Source organism: Simochromis diagramma, unplaced genomic scaffold, assembly GCF_900408965.1.
Source record: "Simochromis diagramma unplaced genomic scaffold, fSimDia1.1 OVJJ01000487.1, whole genome shotgun sequence".
Lineage (NCBI taxonomy): Eukaryota > Metazoa > Chordata > Actinopteri > Cichliformes > Cichlidae > Simochromis > Simochromis diagramma.
The window spans coordinates 7,038,158-7,062,963 of record NW_024387305.1 but is presented as its reverse complement, the minus strand read 5'-3'; the positions used below and the strand labels follow the sequence as shown (position 1 = coordinate 7,062,963).

The 24,806-nt window shown below is 41.3% G+C and overlaps 2 protein-coding genes across 14 annotated transcripts in view; both read left to right on the top strand.

Annotated features, from left to right (window-relative positions):
* Positions 1-10,110, top strand: part of ctnnd1 (catenin (cadherin-associated protein), delta 1) — a 32,990-nt gene extending 22,880 nt beyond the window's left edge. For 7 of the 10 annotated variants that reach the window (XM_040004696.1, XM_040004688.1, XM_040004689.1 and 4 more), the window contains 12 exons: positions 494-611; positions 753-909; positions 1,684-1,701; positions 2,017-2,082; positions 3,505-3,632; positions 4,794-4,944; positions 5,087-5,282; positions 5,416-5,600; positions 6,380-6,427; positions 6,724-6,806; positions 7,567-7,621; positions 8,076-10,110. In XM_040004696.1, the coding sequence (XP_039860630.1) occupies positions 494-611; positions 753-909; positions 1,684-1,701; positions 2,017-2,082; positions 3,505-3,632; positions 4,794-4,944; positions 5,087-5,282; positions 5,416-5,600; positions 6,380-6,427; positions 6,724-6,806; positions 7,567-7,621; positions 8,076-8,134 (1,264 nt within the window). In that variant the 3' untranslated portion in view covers positions 8,135-10,110. Of the gene's footprint in view, positions 1-493; positions 612-752; positions 910-1,683; positions 1,702-2,016; positions 2,083-3,504; positions 3,633-4,793; positions 4,945-5,086; positions 5,283-5,415; positions 5,601-6,379; positions 6,428-6,723; positions 6,807-7,566; positions 7,664-8,075 lie in introns of all 10 variants that reach the window. The other 3 variants (XM_040004692.1, XM_040004690.1, XM_040004693.1) reach the window with 3 other exon arrangements.
* A 127-nt stretch (positions 10,111-10,237) lies between these two features.
* On the top strand, positions 10,238-24,675 carry LOC120716945. 4 transcript variants are annotated; one of them, XM_040004680.1, is made up of 9 exons: positions 10,238-10,889; positions 11,150-11,324; positions 11,728-11,854; positions 13,880-13,998; positions 14,097-15,028; positions 15,211-15,303; positions 18,170-18,635; positions 19,805-21,580; positions 23,073-24,675. In XM_040004680.1, the coding sequence occupies exons 4-9, from the start codon at positions 13,896-13,898 to the stop codon at positions 23,387-23,389; spliced, it is 3,687 nt and encodes a 1,228-aa protein (XP_039860614.1). In that variant the 5' UTR covers positions 10,238-10,889; positions 11,150-11,324; positions 11,728-11,854; positions 13,880-13,895; the 3' UTR covers positions 23,390-24,675. The 4 variants fall into 4 exon arrangements, with proteins under 4 accessions (XP_039860614.1, XP_039860616.1, XP_039860613.1 ...); XM_040004682.1 differs by lacking the exons at positions 11,150-11,324; positions 11,728-11,854 and adding an exon at positions 22,912-22,989 and having other exon boundaries at positions 23,073-23,190; XM_040004679.1 differs by lacking the exons at positions 11,150-11,324; positions 11,728-11,854.
* The last annotated feature ends 131 nt before the right edge of the window (positions 24,676-24,806 follow it).

Here is a 24,806-nt window from a genome sequence, read left to right as displayed (position 1 = left end):
TCTTTTTCTTTTTCCTGCCGCTGTCCTGATTTGATTCGGTCAGCATTTTTTTATTTTTATTTTAAATGTGTGCCTACCGCAGCATGTAAATAAACTTCTCAAACTATGTAGTGAAGTCAGATGAGCGCCCTGTGCAGTGAAAGAGAATGTGTCCTGGTATTATGTGAAAGGGTGTGTCTGCCGACGGGAAACATAAAAGACGAAAGGCCACGACACTCAGTTTTCCAGCTCTCTTGAATCTTTTAAGTGCGGCTGAGTCAGAGAGCAGTTGAGAAAATTGGCCCAGAGATGTAACTCGATCTTGTCAAACTGTACTCTCTTTGTAAACTAGTACATTTAACAGGAGTTTCATTCAAACTTAATGGGGGTGTGCTCGGGCATTATGTGCTGGAATCCTTTTGTAGTCACTATAGCAGACTCCTTCCGCTCCCCTTTAACCTCTTCTAATCTGCGTTCTTGTTTCTCCTCTTTTTAACTTTCCTCTCGATTAAAGAAATGTGAGTTCAGAGCGAAGTGAGGCGAGGAGGAAGCTCAGGGAGTGCACGGGATTGGTCGACTCGCTCATGTACATTGTCAAGTCCCAGATTGACTGTAAAGATGTGGACAATAAGGTATGTGGATTTCTGATTGATTAAATCCTTTGACACATTTGTTTGATCCTTGTTGCTTTTGTGTGTTCAGTAACATTTACCTGTGAATTTACAATGAGAAAAGCGGCGTTTTGATTCTTAACTTTCTCTCCATCTCTGCAGTTGACAGAGAACTGTGTGTGTCTGCTGAGGAACCTGTCCTACCAAGTGCACCGTGAAATCCCCAACCCTGAGCGCTACCTGGAGGCCACACCAAACCACCAAGGCCCCGCCTACTCCAGCAATAAGGGCAGTTGCTTCGGTTCCCGCAAGAGCAAAGGTGTGTGCCTTAGACAGACAGAGATAGCGTAGTTTTCATTCAGTATCGAGAGCATTTGGTGAGGTCACATCATCTCACTGAGCTGATACTTGCACATACACACAATCTTAGACAAACACATTACACAAACAAAGCCAGTCATCAGCACAGGAATGTTAACCCCTCCCCCCCTTAGAGAAATCCTATCCTCTCTTCAGCTGCTCTGTTTGTGTTTCACCGAGAGTATTGATTTGTTTTTGTCAGACTACAGCCCCCACTACAATTTGCTGGCTTTGTATTACAAAGTCAATTGCAACAACCATGTGTTAATGTTGGTATAAATATGTCAAATGTTTAGTTTTTTTAGTTTTATTTTTTCCCCTTTATTTCTGATTTGACTCTTTACTTTTAGAAGATAGTGACTGATGATATAAGAGTGAGTGTGAGGTGGTAGGGCACAACTAAACTCAGGCTGCTGCAGGTAGTTATTATGTGTTTGTAGCTACTCTACACTTGTACGTTATTAATACATTTGATGTACAATTTTATGTGAATATGAAATTACTTGTTTGGTTTGGGCGTTTCCCTGCATTTGCTTTATCTGGCCTTCATACATGGCATGTCACATGCTGATTCTGAGTGGTGGCAGTGCTGCTTTTGGGGTGTAAACAGGTGTTTACTGAGTGACTCAATTACGGCTGCTTTCCTTTTTACTTAAATGCTCTCTCTTCCTCCTGTTCTGCTGCTCTTCTCTTTCCCCTCCCTGCCCTACATCCTCCTTCGGCCTGGCTGCAGATGAGTGGTTTTCCAAAGGTAAGCTTTCTTTACCTGGCTATGCACTTTACTTCTGCTTTGTACTTTTGTCTTGGAGTGGGTGCAGTAGGATCATGGCTTAGATAACAGAAATGTTTTACTAGCACTAACATGGCCTATTTCTTAATAGCGGAACACTTGTAGAACGTGCACTGTAGTTTTTAAATCTTCGTGTTTGCCCTGAAGAGCACGTGTCTAACCAAATCAGAACGCATGTACTAACAGCGCATGTGTCAGTCTGAAACATCACACTCGGTGTCAACAGCAGATTGTTTTGGCATTTTTGTTGATGCTAATGTTTAATGTTGCTTCCAGGAAGGAAAGATGAGGATACAGCTGATGATACAATAGACATTCCAAAAAGGACCTCACCTGCTCAAGGTAAGCAAAGGCTCTATGAACAACTTTTATTGAATTAAGCCTTTATAGAAATGGGGTTCAAAACACTGAACGTGTTGTGGTGACAGCGGTCTCTCATTCAGACGTAATCCACCTTTAGATGACTGTTTGCCACAGCTCCATTCACAGGCAGACATGTAGAGAGGATGTCATAGTACACCTGAGTTATCTCTTATTTGTTACAAATGCCAGGTAAACTTGGTGGGTTTTTTTTGACACCAAATATGTTGTCAACTGATAAAGCGCTCGGACTTCTGAAAATGTAGTTTGCTCTGGCTTTGCTACTGCACGCGCAGTTTGATGTAAGCTGTACCTCGCTCCATCCACATGGACTCAGAGGACCACTCTTTTTGATTGCAAATGGCAATAATGCATCAACAACTGGTGATGCATTGTTTATAGTATACTTTCTGTAATTAGAATTTGGAAACAGAATTTTGTGACATACGACTGTTGTTGCAATACAGCTTAGAATAATCTACAGGACAAAAATCTAAATCTGGACCATGAATACTCATGAGATGATGTCCTGTTGAGCAGAGGGGTCATGTAAGGGCAGCCAATGTGAGCGCTAAAAGAAAGACAGGAAGTGGATGTGGACAGTAAAGGAAATGAGTTACAGCCTTTGCTTTTTGAAAGTTTTGCAGATTTCTGCCTCTCTTGTCGTTTTCGACTTCATACGTCATCACAACGTGCTTCTGGAATGAGCTGTTGTCGTTGTGCACTTTTTCATGGGAGATTAGGAGTAGTGGATGTTGTTTGCATTCATGTGGAAACAATCTCACAGACAGACACACACGGGATCTCTGCCCTTTTCTCTGATTGGACTCGCTGTGCTTTAAGAGGCTTTCAGGACACCACAACAGAGACGTTCTCTCTATCGCAGGGTTTGATGTAAAGGAAGATTTATTATACTATGACAAATGTAGGTGTGATAGTGGTCAGGCTCCTCCTGCGCTGGTGAGTCTTCTGCTTCTCCATCAATCGTCTCTGCTGTTTTAAGAGTTAATATTTGGAGGAAGATCTTCTGTCCAAGGCTTTTGGAGCTTAATGAGCAGACAGTTGGGCACCATTTGTTTTGTCTCTACTGAAGCCCTTACCGAGTGCCTATCGGCTTGATGATAGTATAGACGTTTGCTGTGTTCTTATCTGGAGGGTGGCATAAAGAAAACCGTCTGTGTACTTGGATAAAGAACAGATATCACTCCATCTTGATACCACATTCAGGAACACTTATCCTGTTTGATTTTCAAGAATTACTACTTAACATATCCCTGCACATATTGTTCAATAATTAATATGTCTGTATTTTATACTCCTGAAAGATTATTTCTTTATGAAGGACCTGTTACATTATCAATGTTCCCATCACACACGTGTCCACTCTCTGCCTGTTTCCTGTAGGCTATGAGCTCTTGTATCAGCCGGAGGTGGTTCGCATCTACATGTCTCTGGTGAAGGAGTCCCAAAACGCCACAGTGTTGGAAGCTTCAGCTGGAGCTATTCAGAACCTGTGCGCTGGACACTGGACTGTAAGAACTGCCATCTATACTGATCTTTTTCGATTTTACAGTACCAGAACTTTATGTGCTAAGTAAATAAACCAGATTGGGAAGTTGGAATAAATGGTGCTGTTTTAACATTAGTCATTGCAATCAAAGGTTATTTCAGGAACATTAGTAAACACTCTATGTGAGGATTTGTATTAGATTTGTCTGTTCTTAGAGGTTATCTGTAATGTAACACACAATTATTTTGACTTTGTGCACATGAGAAAAATCAGTGGTATTTGTTTAGTCAACACTCCACCTAAAGAGCTGAAGTATTGGTTTACTGGTTGATCTACATTCCTATGCTTACATATGGCCTAGAGCTACAGGTCAAAGCAGCAGGAACAAGCTTCCTCTGAAGGTTGGGTTCAGCTTTAGAGAGAGGGTGATAAACTCAGTTATTTTAGAGGGTCTCCGAGCTGCTAGTTCTCTTACATCAAAAGCAACAACTCACTGGATGGTAACAACTCATCCAGTCCACACATGCAAAAAATCAAACCGTAGGTGTCCCTAAATTATTATGTGCAATAATTAGAAATGACAGAGGGAAAAGGTATTGAACTCCTGAAGAAAGGGAGGTGTGGAACATCATGACACGCCTGAAATCTATCAGTAATTAGAAAGCAGTTCTGCTACTTAGTCAAAATTAAGATCCGCTCATGATGCGCTGTTGGAGCCATAATACAGAAGTGGACAGCATTTAGAGAAGCCTGTGAAATACTTGGAAAATGTAGTCTGGTCAGATGCGACTAAAATGGAACTCTTTTGGTACCATAATAAACACCATGTTTAGAGGTCAAAAGGCACCGCAACTCATCCCAAAAACACCACAACAGCAGTGAAGTTTGGAGGTGGGAACAACATGGTATGGGGCTGTTTTTCTTTGACTTCTTTGCATGTGTGGAGTGGATGTGTTGTTATCAACATCTGGTGATAATTTCATATCAGTGACAGCTTTAGAAATATATTTACTTAGAAAATTGGTGATGTATCCAATACTTATTTTACCCTGTGTAAGTAGCGTTTGACAGGTAACAGTAACCCACTGAGTGAAAAGTCTGTTAAAAACCAAGCACGAGATTTAGCAGCAATGGTCGTTAAGATGGTCTTCTAAATCAATAAAAGCACTTTGTGTGTCTGTAGTATGGCAGATGCATCCGTGCCTTGGTGCGCAGGGAGAAAGGTTTATCCATGATGACGGAGCAGCTGGCTCATAACAACGACCGCGTAGTCCGAGCCATGTCCGGAGCCCTTCGCAACCTGGCCATTGATGGACGAAACAAAGAGCTACTAGGTGACACATTTAACTCTTTGTCTAACTGAGCTTCAGTAAAAAGGTTTTAACCAGAGTTTAAAAAAAAAATCCCCAGCTTTATTACATACCAGTGTTAGCAGTTGTAAGTATGCTGCAATCTTAATCTTCCCTGTGTTGTCAGGTAAACATGCGGTGCCTAACCTGGTAAATAACCTGCCTGGTGCTGGTCAGAGTCAGCCAGTGCGAGCAGTGTCAGAAGAGACGGTGGTGTCTATACTGAGCACGCTCCATGAGGTGCTGGGCTCCAGTGTGGAAGCAGCCAAGACTCTCAGGGCTGCTAATGGCATCGAGAGACTGGTGCTCATCAACAAGGATGGGTACGCAGTGACAGATGGATACAGATCATTTGGATAATTTTTTCTGTCCACGTTTTAGAGCATCTTGAAATTGCTATAACGGGTTATTTTCATAAATTGCACCTTTCTCCCTCTCTGTCCCTCTCGTCTTTAGTAATCGTTCAGATCGGGAGGTGCGTGGAGCCGGCCTAGTGCTGCAGACAGTTTGGGGCTACAAGGACCTGCGGCGCACTTTGGAAAAGGATGGCTGGAAGAAGACAGATTTCATGGTCAACTTAAACCCTCCCACCAACAAACCCAACGGATATGAGGAAAGCACTCTGCCGCTTATAGACAAAGGTCAGTGGTAGGAGTCAAAATAGCCGCCACTTTGCTTAAAAGGTTTCAGTGTAATGATTGTTACCAGTCTTCTTGTTTTTATAAAATAAATTATGTAGTGGTGTCAGTTGTTATTCAAATTGGCCTTTTAAATATCTATTCAGAGTTTCACATAATTTCCGTCTTAGATCTCTCTAAACTTGAGTCTGAATGATTCCTCTGCATGACTGCAACTCGGAAGTTGATTGTGCAGAATGATAACGGGCTGTTTGCAGATATGGAGTTACTCATCTCAGCCAACTTTCGATTCATTACATTTACAGCTTTGCTACATGGGGAATTTTCAAGAATAGTGAAAGCATATTTGATCTGCACTGCCTCCCAGTCAGTTTTCTAAGTGATTTTTGCATGTTTTTGTTTTTTACTGTGTGTGTGGGACCCGCCTGACTCCTCCCTGAGTACTGAGGTCAGGTTTAAGGTATAGAAGGGACCGGGCCTCCGGAAGTGTGTGGCAATTTTTGTTGAAATGTCAACACAGGACATTTTTAGTACTGATTTAAAAACAGTTTCATTCTTTGAATTTCAAAGTAGACTGAATGTGGACATTTGCTTTTACTTTTGTTTTAGTTGTGGTGATTTATTTATTTATTTATTTATTTATTTATTTATTTATTTATTTATTTATTACCTGTTGAGCACTTTGGTTGCATTAAAAAAATGTATTTGTCTCGACTTAATTCTTTAGAATTACAGAGCAATACATGTATTTCTGACTGTTTTAATATTTCTCTGACACACAGGTGGCAAAAGTGACCGGGAAATGATTCCAATGAATGACATGGGACCAGGCAAGTGTGCAAACACAAAACACACAAACAGATACAACTGTCCGACATGCCTTTGCTTTCATTGGCATCAAGTCATCACTGACTTCCAGCTGCTGCCTTTGAGTCAGCACAGCGGACCATCTGCCTCTGTCCCTAGGATCCTCCTCTGTCACACTAACCCACTGCATGTCTTCCTTCACTACATCATAAATCTCCTCTGCGGTCTTCTTCTTTTTCTCTTTCCTGCCAGCTCCATATTCTACGCCCTTTGTGTATTTATTGGAAGTACCAATTAAACACGTGCTTCTCCTCTTCAGATGCCTACTCCACACTGGACCAGACGGGGAGAAGGAACACTCTGGATAACACACTCGGACCTACTGACAAAGATTTAGATCAGGTATTGGCCAACCTCATGACACACACTGACACTCCTCACACCTTTGCCTAGAGACATAAGCCCGCATGTCTGCACCTTTACTGAGAATTTACTGCCTCACTCCTAACATGCACTTTGCTCTTTGCTACATCTCTCTCCTGACCCCAATGTAACGTAATGCTCACTTAATTTTTAAAGTTATCTAGCCAGTTCACACCTTGTTGTTGTTTTTGATTATAAATGGAATATTTTGGGGTTGAGGATTGCTGATCCGAGAAGCCAAAATCACAGAGCTGTGCTATAGCTGCAGTGCTTCACCTGACTTTAGGCGCCATCTGAGTTCAGTCTGCGCTCTCACAAGCTGCTAAAGTTGTTGTTCAATGAATGTAAAGGGCAAAAACTATTAATCGTGTTAATTTCACACACTGGTTTCCCAGAAAGTTACCGTGTGAATGGACATGTTCTCACACACACCCACAGGCAGCATGTTGATGCATGTCTCGGTACAGCACAGGAGTTGATCTTTATCTTGTGCGTTATTTCTCACCCTTGTCCCTTTTTTTCCAACCTTAAAACAGGACCTAACATTGCACTAACATGTCGCAACTCTTCTGTCTTTCGTCATCCTGAACTCCCTCCACTTTTCCCCCTTCTGTGTCTACTCACCTCCTCTTTGGATTTTCACACTAAACCCTCTTTATTCACCCACTCCTTTGGACTCTTATCTCTCCTCATCTTTATCTGTCCTTCTCTCCTCTTTCTTTTTGTCTCTCTCTCCCAGGGAGGGATGTATGGGGAGAGGCAGGCCTCCTTGCCTCTAATGGATTCTTACGATGGTTAGGCTACACCCACTGTGTCACACTGCATGTCACCGCATGGTATGTGTGTCCCACTGGCTGCTCTCACAACTCACCGCATGGCCTAATATTAGTTTTGTAGTAAGATTTGTGAATATTTGTGTGTTTCTAATTGTGATTTGGATTTTTAATGAGCTTCCATTTTACTATTTTTAGACTGTTTTGCTCCCCCTGCTGGTGAAAAGTGTCAAATCTTTATTTTTCGTGGTTCCTTGGATCTTATATACACACATTTTTTGTTACCTCTGCTTTGCACAGTTTGTAATTTTTCGTTTTGTCCAATGTTAAGTAACGTTTTTACTCACTGTATTGTATTTTTTAAATAATTAATTTTTCTTTAAAAGTGTGATTCTTTCCACCCAGGCATGGCTGCCTCGCCCTTAGCCGCTCCATGTGATCCGTTCACACACTTGTACTTCTTCTTCTCTTGCAGAAAAACTGATTGTGTGCATCACAAGACGACAGCCTCCTCCCACTTACTGCCCTTGCTGAACTGACAATGGGGGACTACCGCTACACTACCGACATGACTAAACTTCATCCCTTACACTCGCTCTCTTGCAGCTTCTCTTCTTCCCTCTGTCTCTCTGTTACATTCCTCCATTGCAGTTCAAACACTAGAATGAAACCATATGGAAAACTGACGATGCTCTGCATTCCCTGTGGACAGCCGGATGTGACACTACGACCACTTGACTCCAAAACCACTCCATCAGCACTACAGCTTGCTTGGACAACACTAATGCTCTCTTTCTTTGAGACTGTGGCTTCTTTGGTATTTTCTCGGAGGTCAGAGCAAAGACTAATTAAACTAATTAAAAAGGAACTGTTGGAATCATATCAGGACACTTTATGGTGAGATTTTCCATAAATGGCTAACACACTCTGTTTTGAAGAAATCAAGGTTTTCTCTCTCTCTCTCTTTCCTTAATGGTCACACACTACAAAATATGAGTAATTTCCTACCGCTGGGATCTTGTATTTATCTGTCTAATTAGATATGTGTACAGCTTCTGCTTCTGTTTTGGTAGCGGTTGTTCCTCTACTCGCTTTGCTGTGTACTTTTAGTTACGTACGCGTGCCAAATGACACTGCTACTGCTGTGACTGCCACTGCTAACGCGCAACATGGCACACTCAGACTTTTCTCCAGCAGCCACACTGAAAACTTGTCATCCGCTTTGTTCTGTTGGCATCTTGTGTTGGTGACAGCCCAGAGATGCACGGGCGTGCTGCTTTTTTCTGCATTTGATTGTGATGATCCACAACTGTACAAGGTTAGTTATACAGCCAGAAATAAAGCAGACGAATGATTCTCCTCCTTGTTGGAACAGACGGCAATTTCTAAAGTGATCTTTCTGTTAAATGCACCCCCCTTTTTCTTGGTAATTCTCAGTGGATATCTCAAGGATCCGGTGGGCGCATTTCCTTATCTGCAGGTCCATAATCTTATGAATGTGTACATATGCAAGATTGTCTTTAATCGTGGGCTAACTGGAGTGCCTCGCTTATTCAGGATGGGTCTCATGGGTGTGTCCAGCGTGACCTGGGTAACTGGTCAAGTTGTTTTTTTTTTTTTTTCACAGCAGCGTACAATTTGGGAGTACTGTATATAGAACTCAGAAGTTTTTATTCTGCAAGAATATGCGATCTTGTATGTTATTGGATATTTCTTTTTTTTTTTTTCTTTTTTAAATTAAACTCTTGAGTTCTGTATAACTCACTGCTTCACAAATCCATAGCCTGCCTGGCTTTAAGACTACAGATCGACACAGTGCTGTCTGTTTTTTTTTTTTTGCCCACATTTCTTTAGTACGATGTTTGTTCTGAAGAGGAATGCTTATTCTTAGTGCCGAGTGAGATGTAGATACTTACTGCGTGGATGATTAAAAGAAGCACTACGGGGTTGTAAAGTGTGATTTTTCTTTTCTTCTTTTTTTAACCTCCTTTTTTCATGCCAGTTGAAATATGACAGCCTCCTTTTCTCAAATTAACGAGCTGTCTTCAAGATTGGACTGACTGAAAGATGAAAATGATAGCGAGCGAGGGCTAGTGTTAGAAAGAGAGGCATAGACCAGAATCTATTAGATAAAATCAAGAAAAAAGTAAAAGCACATTTAAACTATATATACAAGAGAATATTTGTTAATTTTAATGGTTTTATGTATTATTATTTTTTATATATATATTGATTTGGGTTTAATTGTTTTGGGTGCTCTGGGTGAATGCATATGCAATCTTTTTTTTCTTTTTTTGTTTGATTGAAAACAGTTTGTCTTAATTGAAAGCAAAACCAAGTTAGCTGAACAGAAATCCTCCAACGCCATCATCAGATACACTAATGGGAAGGAAAAAAACAGATTGTTGACTAATGTAATCTCTTTGCCTTGGCTCTTAAAGTTGCACATTCTCATTTATGAATGAATTATGTAACTAGCAATAATGTTTTTAATAAAAAAGAAAATTATTTCTCAGTGCCTGTGTTTTCTTTTTTCAGATTCTATTTATTTATTTATTTATTTTTAAATGGGAACAAGGAGATGTTTATGATTTTTGTAGTCACTCAGTATCATTTACTTGTGGTTATTATAGTTGAAAGTGGGGGTAATAAAAACTAGACTACAAAAAAAAGTATTTTATACTTTTAAAAACATATTGAGGAAATTAAGTAGCAGTAATTTAAGCATGAGAAGGAACTGGTCCAGACTTTTAGTGACACTGTAGGATTTCCACATGGCTGCGAGTCAGGTGACCAAATTCCAGCCAATTAAAATTGGGACACTAATTCTGAGCCATTTATAATGTGAAGGATAAATTCCATTTGAAAGCAACATTCCTGACACCCTCACTGCGTAAACTTAAAGAGCATACATTACAGCCAGCATTTTATTTCTTTTCTTTTTTGTTTTTAATCCAAAATTGTTTTTGTTTTGTTTTTTTGTTGTGTTTGCTTTTTTTGTGGTAGTATTTGCCATATTCCACATAATTCTGCATATTTTGTGACTTGAAATGTTTTTTCACCTTCTGCTGTAAAGCATTGGCAGAATAACCACGACCACAACCTTTAACCTTTAAGGTGGTTGGGAACAACAGGACTGGTCCTGTGAGACTTCAAGTTCCAGACAGAGAATCTGCTACTGGCCAACCAACCACACATAGTGGTGGCTGACAAGGAGCAGACCGTAGTTGTGATAGTTATGGTGATGACCGATGGATGCCGACATCAGGAAGAAGGAACACAAACACAAGTAAAAGGGCTCTCCCTCTTATGTATACACATTTTGGTTTCCGCTGATTCTGTTTAATGCCGTTTTGTTATCAACAAACTACACAGTATATGTCAGTAAAGATTTTCAGCTTGCATATTTAATTCATAAATTTATTTATTTTTTTCACTATCACAAAACAAATTGGAACTAAAATTTTTAAACCAATGAAACTAAAAGTGAATCCACTCTGAGCTGACACCAAACTTACTAAGAACTGAGCGCTCGGTGTCATTTCACAGGGCGGTCAGTAGGTGTCGCTATCACGTTGCAACGCCATCTCGGATGCAAAAACTCGTGATGGGTGTCGAGGTGTTGCATATGGTTGTGCGACTTTAATTTCTGGGTTTAACTCCAGTGAGTAAAAATAAACATAATCCTCCATGAACCCTCTGCTCCTGCTACAGGAAGATTTTGGTAAGTGTAACTTTAAAGCTAACCTACATTAACCACAGTGTCTGAAATCACTCCAGAATTAGCCAGCTCAATAAGGTTAAGCCAATTAAACCTTCATTCTAAGGAATGGAAGGATTATTAAGTTGTAGTCTATGAATAAAGTGGCGAAATTTTATGCGAAATGAAGGGCGTTTTGGTTTTTTGCATTTTTGTGCTAACATGTAGCTGCCTCTTAAGCTAGCTAGGATAAGTCTAGACAGCGACGATTAACCAACGCATTATGTTAAAAAAAAAAAAAAAAAGTCGGCTTATGTGTCTAGAAAATTGCGATTAATGGAATAAATGAAACAGACAAACAAATAAAAATATTGTCTGATTGGTAACAAGCCGATAGTGAAGTTCACTAATGCTAATTAATTTGTAGGGCTCCTCCACGTGGTCCACATGCTCCCAGAGTCGGTGTTAGCTGTGATCCTGCCAGAGAGACCACCTCTGTACACACCGCACACAGGAAACTAGCCGTGACTCATTACACTGTCAGAAGAAAACAGGTATCTAGAGGTGTACCTAGTACTTAAATTAAGGATCTCAAGTTGTACCAAGAATTTAAACCTGCAATAAATTATAAGAAGAGGTCAAAAGTGAGGCTTTCCCCCAAACCATGAATGCGGCAATTGAGCAATTTACTCAGAAATGTTCATTTCGATTTTAGGGGAAAAAAAGCTCTTCAACTCAAAAGATAAAAGGTATAAATAAACTGTATTATTCAGATTAATAGAAAATAAATGAAACCATTATCTAGCGTCCATATATTCAGAAAAGCTCGAAATGGTATGTTAAATTACAATAAAAGCAATAATACAATAATAAAAGCAAAAAAAAATAAAATGTATAGCAATTGGAATATTTTGGTACTTTCAAAGGAATACCCTACCATGAATCTGATTTGGTTTTTTTTAATCATCATCAAAAGATCTGTTTCCTGCCATTCCAAGCAAAGTTGGTCAAATAATTCATTTTTGTGCAAATCAGCCAAACTTTGAAAGCAATTTTTAATTTAATTTGACTGGTAATTTCTATACAACGTTTTCCATGTCTGCTAATACTGACTACCTTATGACTGTGCTCTTATAGGATAGTGAGCCCCCCCCCAATGTTATTTAAGCTATTTAAGTGTTTAACAGATTTGTTTGGAGGCAGATGATTTGTGGCGACCTCCTTAAAATTGTAGCCGAAAGAAGAACAAGGTTTCTATACAAGCAGTTTTTGTGTCCCAGTTTTTGCTGAAATTAAATTAACTAAAGAAATGGACAAAATCTTGAATGATCCTGATCGGAGATTACTGAAATATTTAGTTTGTAAAAACTTCAATTTAATTTATATAACACCAAATCACAGCAACAGTCTTGTCAAAGTGCTTTATATTGTAACAGAACAACCCTACGATAATACAGAGAAAACCAACAACAATCAGAAAACCATCTATGAGCAAGCACTTGGCAATAGTGGAATGGAAAAACTCCCTTTTAACAGGAAGAAACCTCCAAAAAAACAGAGTCATGGCATTTCCTTATCTTACATTGTGGCAAACTCAAGACACTGGGACTAAATGCTATCATAACCCTAAGAAAACCACTTCTCAATGAGGCTGTAAGGGTGGAAAGAAGACTTCAGTTTGCTTAGGTGCTTAAAGATGGTCTGAGCCCAGATTTATCCTGCTTAAGAGTGATTAGCACGTCATACTGAGGGATGCAGATAAATTGATGCACCAACACGAGCCCGTGGGGGCAGTCCTGTGGTTGGTTTAGTTGCTCACATCTAGGTTCAGCATTGTTGAATGAGGTCAGCTACCTGAATTTACTGAATGAGCAGCTTTTTCCAGCCATGGATTTTTTTTTCTTCCCTGATGGCATGGACATATTCCAAGATGGCCGCATTCATTCGGCTCAAATTGTGGCAAAGTGGTTTGGGTTTGCATATAAATAAATGTTGTGACATTTCGTAAGCTTAATGAAATGACTCATAAAGGTCTGAGACAAATTCCAAATGGCAGCTGGTTTATGAGCTTCCAGATGAGAAGATGAAGACAAGCACACACACAGTCAGATAAGTCAGGAAGTCACGCAGGCACATGTTCATTTGACAGAGATAAAAGTCCTTGTAGTCCCTTATTTGGGCAGTTACTTTGAAGGACTATCTAATCGTTATCATTATCTGAGTGGTAACCAAAGAATAAAAGCTGCACATTTACAATCACCTGTTAAATCTGATTTAAAACGCTTAAAAAAATAAGACTTTGAAATGCTTTTTTCCATCTGAAGGTTGGGCTTCAGCCACCGTGTTTGCTGTTACAGAATTCTCACTTAAGGATTCTTCTCCATGTCTTTCTTCTGCCTCTGATGTTGTGCAGGGAAACATAAATTTTGCACACACATGCCCTGGAATGTTAACCATATTACTTTTTTTAAAATTAAAAACGTATCTTTGGATGTGAATTGCAAACTCCCTCTGCCTGCGAATGCTCTTGTGCCTGTTTGATTTTGCTTCAAGACGGCTTCTGTTTGTACTTCAAACAGAAGTGCTCCTGTGGACATGCAGAGGTACCTGTGGCCTGGTTATGAGGTGCAGCTTCTCGGGGGGCTGCAGAGACAACAGAACAGTGCCCAGTTCTGTGACACCCTGCTCCAAACTGAGGGTGAGAAAGAAGGAAAATTACAAAGTTCTTTGTGATGTAAGACAATGTACAAAATGCACAATTGAGTCATTCTCTCCTGACTTATTCTTTATGTAAAGGTATCTCAATCCCAACCCACAGCTGCGTCCTTGCAGCTCTCAGCCCGTACTTGTCTCAGAAGCTTTCAGCCTCCCCCTCACCTCCATCTGGACAGAAGCGTCAGCTCCAGCTCCAGACCGTGAAGGCCCAGACTCTGCTCAAGCTGGTTGGTCTGCTTTACTCTGGTGTGCTGGAGGTAAAAGGAAACAATGAGAAGAGTGATGTGCTGGCTGCAGCCCACCAGTTTGGAATCACAGACCTTGTACGAGGACAGAAGGGTGGAGGGCCGAAAGAAGTCCAGGAAAGGAGGCAGAGTCTTGGGAATTGCAGAGAGAGACGGGGAAGCCTAAAAATACAGGAGACACATGTTGAGGCTGAGGTGGCGGGCACGGGAGAGGAAAATTCACCAGTCAGAAAGAAAATCAGTGTGTCTGTTGGCACACAGACAGCAACCATTGCTGAAAATTCAGTGGATTTTGGAAATCCGGAGCCTGCCTCCTCTGTAGCTCAAAGCCCGGATGTTTGTATCACTGTTCCACATCTCACCCCTCGCCCCGCCGTTGCCAGTGATGCAGAGTCTACATTTGGCCAAACTTGTGACAGTGTAACGAATCCCACATCCACTTCATCTTTTTCCATTGACACTGTGCCTTTTCCTACCATCAGTAATGATTCCAGTTCCTCGGAAGCTCAGGGCGACTGTTACCAAGAGTCATCTGAGTCTGGGGACAGCATCACCTGGTCGTCCAGAGAAAGGGCAGGATTGGAGGATGGAAAATCAAACGGCACGGCAGCTGAGAGCGTAAATGCAGAGCAGCCACGACAGGTCTGCAGAGATGAGATGAACGAAAAAGAAAACTGGAGTGAAAAGAGTCCTTCACCATGCAGCGCAGCGGTGAAAGATCTAACCAAGATGAAGGAGATGTTGGAAGACGCACAGATATCCATCAAGGTGAAAAGAAATTGTATTCTTTTCGTGTTGTGAGCAGGAGTTCCGTTTCATGGATTGAGTGTAGGCATCATGTATGTTCGTTGTCTCTGGATTAGTTTGTTATATGTCACACCACATGTGTTGGACACCTTTCTCACTTTGTGTGTTTTTGTCAGAACTGTATTTGTCTTATGTGTGTGCAGGTGAAGCTGAGGAGAAGAACGACAGGAGAGATGTGGGAGGTGGTGACGGTACAAAGCCCAAATGAGACGTCCATCCTGACATCACCGACTCAGGTATTTAACCCTCTGGGGTCGCCGGACGCAGCGCGTCAAAATCACATGACCAATTTAAGACGACACAGCTACAAGATGCGGCACGTCAGAGTCCCCATTTCAACTTGGGTCGAAAGTGCGAACTTCACTATATACCAGTTTTTGAATTGTGTCGATGGGCCACGTAAAACCAGAGTTATGATAAAAAATACACGCCATGTTTTTTTCTGAACAAAACAGTGGCGTTTACAGTGTGAAGAACGGTAAAAACAGCGTTTTCTACAGACAGCACTAGCAAACACTCTCCCTTTGCGAACATCCCTTCCCTATTGGTGTTAGAGTTTACCATGTCAGCCAATCAAAAAAATGATGAGTGGAGTGACACCCGCGATGGAAAGCGGGCGAGCGAAAGACAGAGAGAGTGAGCGAGTTTTCATATGTGAGACATTAGTGACGTTTAGCGTGTTTGGAGGCTGTAGTTAGTGTGTTGTGTAGTTATTGTCTTGTATTGTGTGTCAGTTAGACTGCTGAATTTCATATTTGCTCTAAAAAAGCCGTCAAAGGCAGATTTCAATGTAAACGCTGTTCCCACATGGAAAACTGGACTGATGCACCTCCTGCTGTCAGACCTGCAGGGTTTAGGCCTGTGCTGTTCTCCTCTGTCTTATACTGAACACAAACTACATTTTTTGGACTGGCACAAATAATTTGTGTGCCTTCTTATTTGATGCAGCACACCTGATTGTTCTTTAAATAGATTTAAATGGTTATATAAAAAACGCCTGAGGCCTTGGCTGCATTTTTAGGTAAATGGTACCATATAACTTTGTTGTTTGCAAAACTTGTGCATAATTTTTAGAAATGTACAATTTCTATTTGCATTTCAAGTTATGAAAATGATTCGTTAAACACGTTTGTGGGTTTTACAGTAAAAAATATAACTTTTTTCTACTCGGATTTTGAATTTTTTGTCTGAATTTAGATCAACTGTGCTAATATAGTATACCAAAATGAAAAAACAACTCAAATTTCAGATATTTGAGGTTGTGCTGAAAATAATGATACCAAAAAAGGCAAGAAAAACACATTTTAAAGGTGAAATATAGAGGTAAAATCAAAAGTAGTCAAAAACGGCCAATTATACCCTGGACCCCAGAGGGTTAAGGAATAAATTGCAAAATAAATTAATATTTAATTACATTTTTTGAAGCTACACTAAACGCTTAAAAAATGTTTTTTTTTTTTAATTTTCTGGCATTTTTTTATGGTTTGTGTGGGGATAGGTTAATTGGATAATCCAAATTGCCCATAGGTGTGAATGTGCAAGTGAATGTGAGTGCGAATGGTTGTCTGTCCTTGTGTGTTGGCCCTGCTACAGACTGGCGACCTGCCCAGGGTGTACCCCGCCTCTCGCCCTATGACAGCTGGGATAGGCTCCAGCGCCCCTGAAAAGGATAAGCAGAAGCGGATGGATGGATTTTTTTATGGTTTCAGGCTTTACACGTGTGACAGTGTCATGGGGTTTGTCATGAGCTAGTGGGAGATTTGAAGTATTTAGGAAAGTACATTTCAGTATCACTTAAATTCCCAGTTCTGAGTCTGACAGACGGCATAATCGAGTGAACATCAAGAAACATGAAGTGGAAGAATTGCCTGTGATAAAAACTTTTATTTTGATAAAAAATAGGATGCCCTTTCAAAACCTTACAATAACCAGCTTCTTCTTCTTAATCTTTGTTTATACTGTGTTATAGACTCAGGCAGCTGGAGACCTGAGAAACGAGTAATCATACCTGTTATGCTTTGAAATGTGCTTGAAGACTGTTGCTTGGCATTGGAGCTTATTTTTGATGCCAGATGTTTTGCAATGTTTTGAAATATTACCTATGAAAGCATGACAACTAAACATTTATATAACTTAAGCTCACGCTGGTAAGCAAGAAACAAGAAATATCCATTTGTCAACAAGAATAGAGACCGCAGGAGGGAAGGTGCATTTCTGCAGAATAGAGTAGGCTGAAGAAGAGGAGGAGGAGGAGGAGGTGCACGTGGCCCGGCCGATGGTTTGGTGAGACGTTAAAGTCTCACTCCGTGCTCTGTGAGAAGCAAGCAGCAGCGGTATGATGTAAATGTGGTGTAAAACCTTAGCTGGGCAGGTTTAGCTCGGCTGTTGCCTCAGGCTCGACCAGAAAGAAGGTGCGTTTCATCATGTTCTCCCCCTGAGATCAGCAGCACAGCAGACATATTTGCTCTGTGGAAACTTTGCCATCCTTTTACCTGGTAAAGGGTAAAAGATTACCACAAGAATCTCTGATGTCTTGATGGTAAAGCAGTATCTGTTTTTATTTGCGTGTCGAGAAATTTGTCAGTTGTTTAATGTGAATATGAAAAACAGGAATTTGGAAAAAAGTGTTTATAAAATGACATGATCACCAGTTAATTTCTTTTTCTTCACTTGTTTCCTGTGAGTGCTGCAAACAGTGAAGTCGTTTTTTATTCAAACTGTGGTGATCAGAGAAGTGAGTGTTAAATATTTTAGCTGGTTTCAGTCTTCCTTTCCAGCTCTCATCAAATAACTTCAACTGGAGGAATGAAAATCCAAACTTTGATATGAAACTTAGATTTCAGTGGTAAAATAAAGTCTTTGTCCCGTCGCCCCTAATCCGACAATCCCGTTTCAACCGTCGTTGTTTTCTCTGTATTATTATTACCTCGCCTACCTTATAAAGCACTTGGAGGCAACTGTTGGGGACTCATTTTCAGAGAAGCACCTCAATAAAATAGTTTGTTAGTCCAGTTTATCTGCAGACAGATGAATTCACCTTTGTTTTAAAGTTTGAATGAAAGGTGATATTTTGTAATGGTTTCTTATTCATCTTTCAAAAAGCCACAGACAGATGCTGAGGAACTCGAGCCTCCTCCCTCCCCTGTCCCCCCACGCCCTGTTCAGAAACCAGAGATCCAGAACCTTCCACCTGCTGTAACCAGCTCTCCCACACAACCAGAGCAACACCACAACACCACCTCTGAATCCCAGTCTTTCTCCAGCAGCAGCTTCACCTCAAACCCCGACACTGAGCTTGAATCAGCGCCGGCGCCTCAGCCGCAGGGCTCTGCGGACGAGTGTGACGAGCAGATAGAGAAGCTGTTAGAGGACGTCATGATGAGCCTGAACATCCTGCCCAACTTGGAGAGTAACTGTAAGAAGTTGGAGTCGAGCCACAATGTTTGCCGAGTCCCAGTTTCGCAGGGTGACGCAGCCCAGGGTCGGATGGATCCTGTTGCCAGTGCAGCAGAGGTTGCTTTCTTTCAGGATTTGGAGTCGCAAAGCAACCAGACGTCAGTGGAGACAGGTAGAAGCTTTCTTTGTAAATACACATATATTTTTAATATCACATTATGAAATAGTTGTACAGACCCGTAGTAAGTTTTTTTTGTTTTCTGTATTTTTATTCTTTTGTTAAAGACTCCTTAGCATCTCTCCTCACTGCTCCACAGGCTCCAGGGTCTCATTTCTGGCCTGTTATTGTTTGTGGCTAGCAAACAGTTTTTAGGTCCATTACTGCCACCTTCTGCATGCAGTAGTGTATTACATCTTAACAGTATTGGGGTTGATTGTTTGTTTGTTTGTAAGTATTTTGAGACAAGACATTGATCAATTTTAGAATAAGGACTCAAAAATCCTGACCACCCCTCACTGCGAATGTACTGAAGTTTACTGTTCAGCATTTAACATTTATTGGTGATTTTTGTGTTTGTTTAGTTACATTTTAACAACATGTAAAGCCTTACAGTTTGTCTTTATTATTTTTTATACCTTGTTTTGTCTGAAACCTCAAACAGTTCTTCGTTCCTTGGATTAAACTTTTTAGTGTTTCTGCAAAGAAAATGAATTTGAAGAATTAACTGAGAGCAGGGAGCAGGTGGAAGAGAGCCTGGACAGAAGAGAGAATTAAAAAAGAATTTAAAAAAAAAGTCAGAAGCAAAAAAAGAATACATGTGTGTGAATGAGAGGGAGACGGGTGTAACAGTGAATCTGCAAATAGTAGAGGTACTGGGAGTAAAGCAGGTTTGTGGTTTGGAGATGGGCAAAAAAGTGCAGGAGCTGGATGTTGCACAGTTGAAGATGCTCAGATTTGATCTGGATGTGAGTAGGAGGGACAGCTGAGGCTGAGCAGTTTGTAGACGACTGTTTTAGACTTCTGTCCTTTTTATACTGATTTTAAAAAGGCAGAGGTGTATTTTCAGAGAGTAACACAGTAGGACCTTTTTCTTTCTTTTTTTTAAAAGCACATTACATGTTATTACAGAAGCAGACTGAGTTGAACCTGACTTAAGTCTCAGTTCAAGTGCTCTCACTGCTACCCGTCCTGCTGCCCTTCCTCCTCAGTTTTCAAGAGCTTATTAATTGGTACTTTTAATTGGATTTTTTGATTGTCACAGAAAATGTCTATAAAAATACAGGGCTTATAATTCACGTATTTAAGATGAATTGATAGTCATCCTTCCGCTTGCTCGTTAGGTATCCATTGTTGCTTTGCAGCTCCAAACCAGCCCAAGTTGATCCAGCAGCAGCAGCCGACTCCCCAGTGCAACCCAGCTGTCAGATCTTTATGGCAAATCGATGGATTGAGCTGCCAGGGTTTGCCCCCATTCAAAAGTCAAAATTCTCTGTATCCGGAAACAGCCACAGGCTCAGCCCTGTCTTCAGCTTTCTTCACCAGAGGTCAGAAACTCCATTACCCAGCATTTCAGCCACCATCCTCACAAGATGATCAACAGAGTCTCGAGTTTTTGCCTCTGCCAAATGGAGATGGGACACAGTCTAAACCCACTTTTTCCTCACCTTGCATGGATGACTTGCGGCTTCCTCAGCGTCTCTCCCCATTAGAGCCAAGTTCATCTGCAGCTAAAGGTCAGCCTCTACTCAACAACTCAGCGAACCCTGAACACGATGTCCAGCAGCAGCCATCCTTACGTAGGAGACCCTGGCTCTCGGACAACGCTGGTTCACTGCAGTTTCCCTTTAGCAGCATCATTTGCACAGGTCATAAAAGTACATCTCCATCACCAGATCCAGATCACAGCTGCCAGTCAAAGCAAGAGCAGCAGGAGAAGGATTTGCATTTAACAAATAGAGGAACCAGTGCAGAAGGTTGCAAAGGGAATAGCTTGAAAAAGAGAGGAAAAAAATCAGCAGCAGAAGTAAAATCGTACTCCAGGAGGCTGAAGGAGAGTTTCAAATATAGACATGATGACTCCACAGGAGACGGGAGGAAGAGAAGGCGCACAAATTATCAACAAGACTCCACCGGTTCTTGTTCTGCGTACAAAGATTTAAAAGTCAGTGATGGAACAAAGAATTGTTCAGTGAGTTTGTCGAGTAACAATGTGCTATTGAAGGAAAGAGAAGTGGCTATCAGGTCTTCAAACGCACCATCTGGACTTCCAGGGAAACCCAGCAAAATGTTGCCCGTCATTGACACTGGGGAAGAAAAAGCCTTTGGCACCAAGCCGTCTCGGATCAGGACCAGGGGCTTTATAAAAAAATCTCAAGAGGCAGCAAATAACACAACCCCACCTGAAACGCCTTGCATTTTCAAGCCTGTCGTCAGCAGAGCTCAGCTTGTGAGTCAGGATGGCGTCTCGCTCGCGAAAAGGAAACGTGGTAGACCCCGAAAAATAAGACCTGTAGAGGACTCTACACAAAGTGTTCCTGCCGTTGTTGAAAACAATGAAAATGTCGACAATGCGCAGGTCGACAGGGACTTGCCAAAGGAGCAGGAGGAGAAAAAAATGGAGAGGACGTGCAGGAAACGGAGGAGGAATGAGAGCGAGGTGGAGGTCAGCCCAGTGAAGAAGACTGCAAGTGTCGAGCACACTGAAAAGGCTGAAGAAACCAATGACTGTAACCTAAAACCCGGGACAGTGAATCAGCGGCACATGGTCACTCTGAAGGACATTCAGAAGCTTATTAAATGGCAACAAGCACGAAGGATGAAGTCCAAACAGACCCAGGAAACACATGAACCTGCAACAGGCACAGATGGCATATTGGAGAAAGGAGTGGACATTAAAGACGGGACAAACTCTGAAGAACATCACAAAGGTTCAAACATCGCTGTTGATAAAAATCACAATCTTCTTTTGAGCCCGTCTGCAGAGACAAACAGTCGTATGAGCGAGAAGAGGAGTTTGGATGGTGATGAAGGCCACCCAGTGTCCTTAGACGTTGTGGAAGAAGATGAAGCCAAGGTGACGCCGGAGAGAGAGCGACCACTGGGAAGTCCTTATGAAGGTACTTTGAATTTTGCTGTTTCTGTTGCCATGGTAAATTAATTGGATTTTGTTTTGAAGGTTGTTATTCAGAATGAATGATTACATTGGTAGTATTGATTTTTCTGCTCTATGCCAATCACACAGGCACCTCCGAGGATGGGTTGGCATAGTGTGCTGTGGCTTCAGGCCATTTGTCTCTTGCAGATGGGAGTAAACTGTAAAAACACAGACCATGAACTGTCACGTTGGAGCTAAGGCACGGTGTTTGTGTCGCCCCCATGTGGGCTGACGCAAAGCCGCATAGTTTCCCTTCAAGAGACCAAAAAACTTTTCTTAAAGTAGATGCAGATTTAGACAAAAAAAAAAGGAGAAAAAACCAATAAAAAAACTGAATATCATTTCAGGTTAAACCTTGCAATAGAGCAAATTTACATTTTAATATTTTTTGTCTTTTTAAGTCTGCTCAGAATTTCAGTATCTGTTCAGACATCAGCTTTAATACGGCCATTTTTTTTAATCGTGCTGTTGCACAATCCAGTGCATGAACAACATGTACTTAAGTGCTGTTTGTCCTGCAGTCTGGTTGGACGGCACCTTCATTTCTCAGTGGATCTACTACATTAAAATAAAAAATCTACCTTGGAAGGAGAATGCAGTGTTTTGTGTAGGAAACACTGTAAAATTCTCTCTGTAGGCATGTGTCCATGTTTGCTTTTGCTATTTAGTTTCTTCCTTTTTTATGTCCTCAGTTATCTGTCGCAACAGTGGGATGGCACTCGAGCATTTAAAGCATGTCATAAAGCTTTCTTTCCATTGGCTGTGCAGGTTCCTGTCATCTACTAGCTGTTATTTTCAAACTAACCACCTAACCCTGGTCCTTCCTGTGGAGGACCAAGACTAGGTGGCAGCCTGACCAGGTTGCTCTTGTGGCGGTCACCGTCCAACTCCAGGCCTCACGGGCAGGTGTCCTGCAGGTTTTAGATATCACTCTGGGTCAACGCACCTGAATCGAATGATTAGTTCCTTTCCAGGCCTCTGGAGAACGTAAAGAGATGTTGAGGAGGTAATTTAGCCATTTAAATCAGCTGTGATGGATCAAGGACACATCTAAAACCTGAGGCCTGGAGTTCCACACCCCTGGTCTAGGTGGATGGACTTCTGCTCCACTGTCTTTGACTTCAGCTGGTGATTAAAGTTCTTGTTTGGTCTGGAGATGCACTGTGAGCTCAGTGGCCACTCGACTGAGATGATGCTGGTGCGCTGAGCTCTCCAGGGCTGCAGAGCAGAACAAGAACAGAATCACTTGAAAGGCAGCTGATCTTGTGTTTTATTTGCTGACGGTGTTTGCAGATGAGACACTAACGTCAAAAGCTCACTGCTGGCTATAGAGGCAGCTGACTATTGATCAGTTATTTATCATCGGAAAGTGTGAGTATGCCTCTTTCTGCTTGCACACAAACATGCGCGCACATGCTCCTGCTACCCTCACAGTCTCCTTCTGTGTGGCACAGGGAAATCTGATACAACGGGGTCTCCATTCCTCAATGATGACTGCTCCTCTCACAGTGACACCCTCCTGCCTGAAGAAAACACAGCTTTGGACTTCATGTTGCAGCCCTTGACCGTGAAGATAACCAGTACAGACAAAAAGGGAAGAGAGGAGGAGGAGGAGGAAGAAGAAGAGGTGGATGTTCTGGTTTGCTCCCCAGAAAAAGCATCTCAGACCAGAGAGTGTGAGGGGTTCCTCAACAACATAGACATGACTCCGAATGAAGATGAGGAAGATGATGTGAATGAGATTGACGTGACTGGAGACGAGGCAGAGTAACGTCATGTACGTGTATATTTTTTACCCCGTCCAGTGGTCGGCTCTCACTCTAATGCTGTCTCTGTTCTGGTTGTGTTTATGTTCACATGTCACATGAAGTTGCGTATAAAGATTCATTTTTACATTCTTCACTTCATGTTTTCACCGCTTTGGGTTTTCTTTTAGTTCCTTCTGTATGCGGTTCAAAAAGATGTTTCATTTCCTTTAATAATATTCTAAAGAAAAAGTTTCTTTTGTCAATTTTATAAATTTTTTACATTTTCAGCGAAATTGTCTGATGAATAGAGGAAAAGGCACTTGAGTGGCCTTCAGTGATGTCCCTCTGTATGTTTCCATTGTGGAAAAGCTCTGTTGTTTTAAGTCTATATTTGTAAAACTGTTTTATGTACATCAGTACATAATATAATTATGGTTTATTAAACGTTTTCATGTGACCGCTTGCTTTCTTTAAAAAGCACCATAGCTGAACACAAGAGGGCACTACAGAATATACACTCACTGGCCACATTATTAGTTACATTTTGCTTGAATTCTAATTGGCATAGATTTAACAAAGTGCTGGAAATATTCCTTTTCCATTTTGGTCCATATTGACATGACAGCATCACATGTTACAGCTGGTTTGCTCCCCAGATTTATGAGCTACACATTTATAATGCAATACTTTGGATTGAGCTCTTGTATCTATGGAGGTCCTTTGAGTGTCTTGCTGGAAGCAGACATATGAAGATTTGTACACTGTGGTCATAAAGGGATGGACTTGACACACAAAGCAAGGTAAATCTATGCTTTTATGTTTACACCAAATTCTGCCAGAACCATCCAAATACTGCAGAAGAAACCGAGACGTCCAATTACGAAGCAGTTTTTTCCAACCCCAAAACCAAGCATCGGGTGGTTAGTTGAGTTACTGTTGCCTGCTCATCAGCTTGCAGCAGTCTGCCCATTTTCCTTTGTCCTCTGCCATCTACAATAAATTTTTACCCAGAGAACTGGTGCTCACTGGACAATTGATCTTTTTCTGATCTCTCTGCATTGGAACATCTCAGAAGATTCAAAGCATTTATTGTCATGTGTACAAAGAAAAGCATTTCTCTGTACAATGAAATTCTTTCTCTGGTGTCCACACACATATGCCGGTTAATATGTACTAATAGATAAAATACAAATAGCATGAATAAATAAATGGAGGCAGAAGTTTCAGAAATACAGAACAAACCAACTTTCTTCCTCATTCTGATGTTCAGTTTGAACTTAAGCAGGTTTTTTGTCCTTCACTTCCCTGTGAGGCTCTTATCTTAGTTTGGACAAATAGAAATACACACACACACCGGTAGAGGGCGCGCTTCCTGCTCCCTCCGCTTTCTGCTTTTTTGAATCCAACTTTATTGTCACCGGAAGTGTGTGTGAGGGAAAC

What these genes read in the sequence shown, in the direction of transcription:
- LOC120716945 (XM_040004679.1), top strand. Translation starts at nt 10,852, where the DNA reads ATGGATGCCGACATCAGGAAGAAGGAACACAAACACAA. An exon ending in ACGCACAGATATCCATCAAG is followed by an intron (nt 15,029 to 15,210) that starts GTGAAAAGAAAT and finishes ATGTGTGTGCAG; the next exon opens with GTGAAGCTGAGGAGAAGAAC. An exon ending in ACTGGGAAGTCCTTATGAAG is followed by an intron (nt 21,581 to 23,072) that starts GTACTTTGAATT and finishes TGTGTGGCACAG; the next exon opens with GGAAATCTGATACAACGGGG.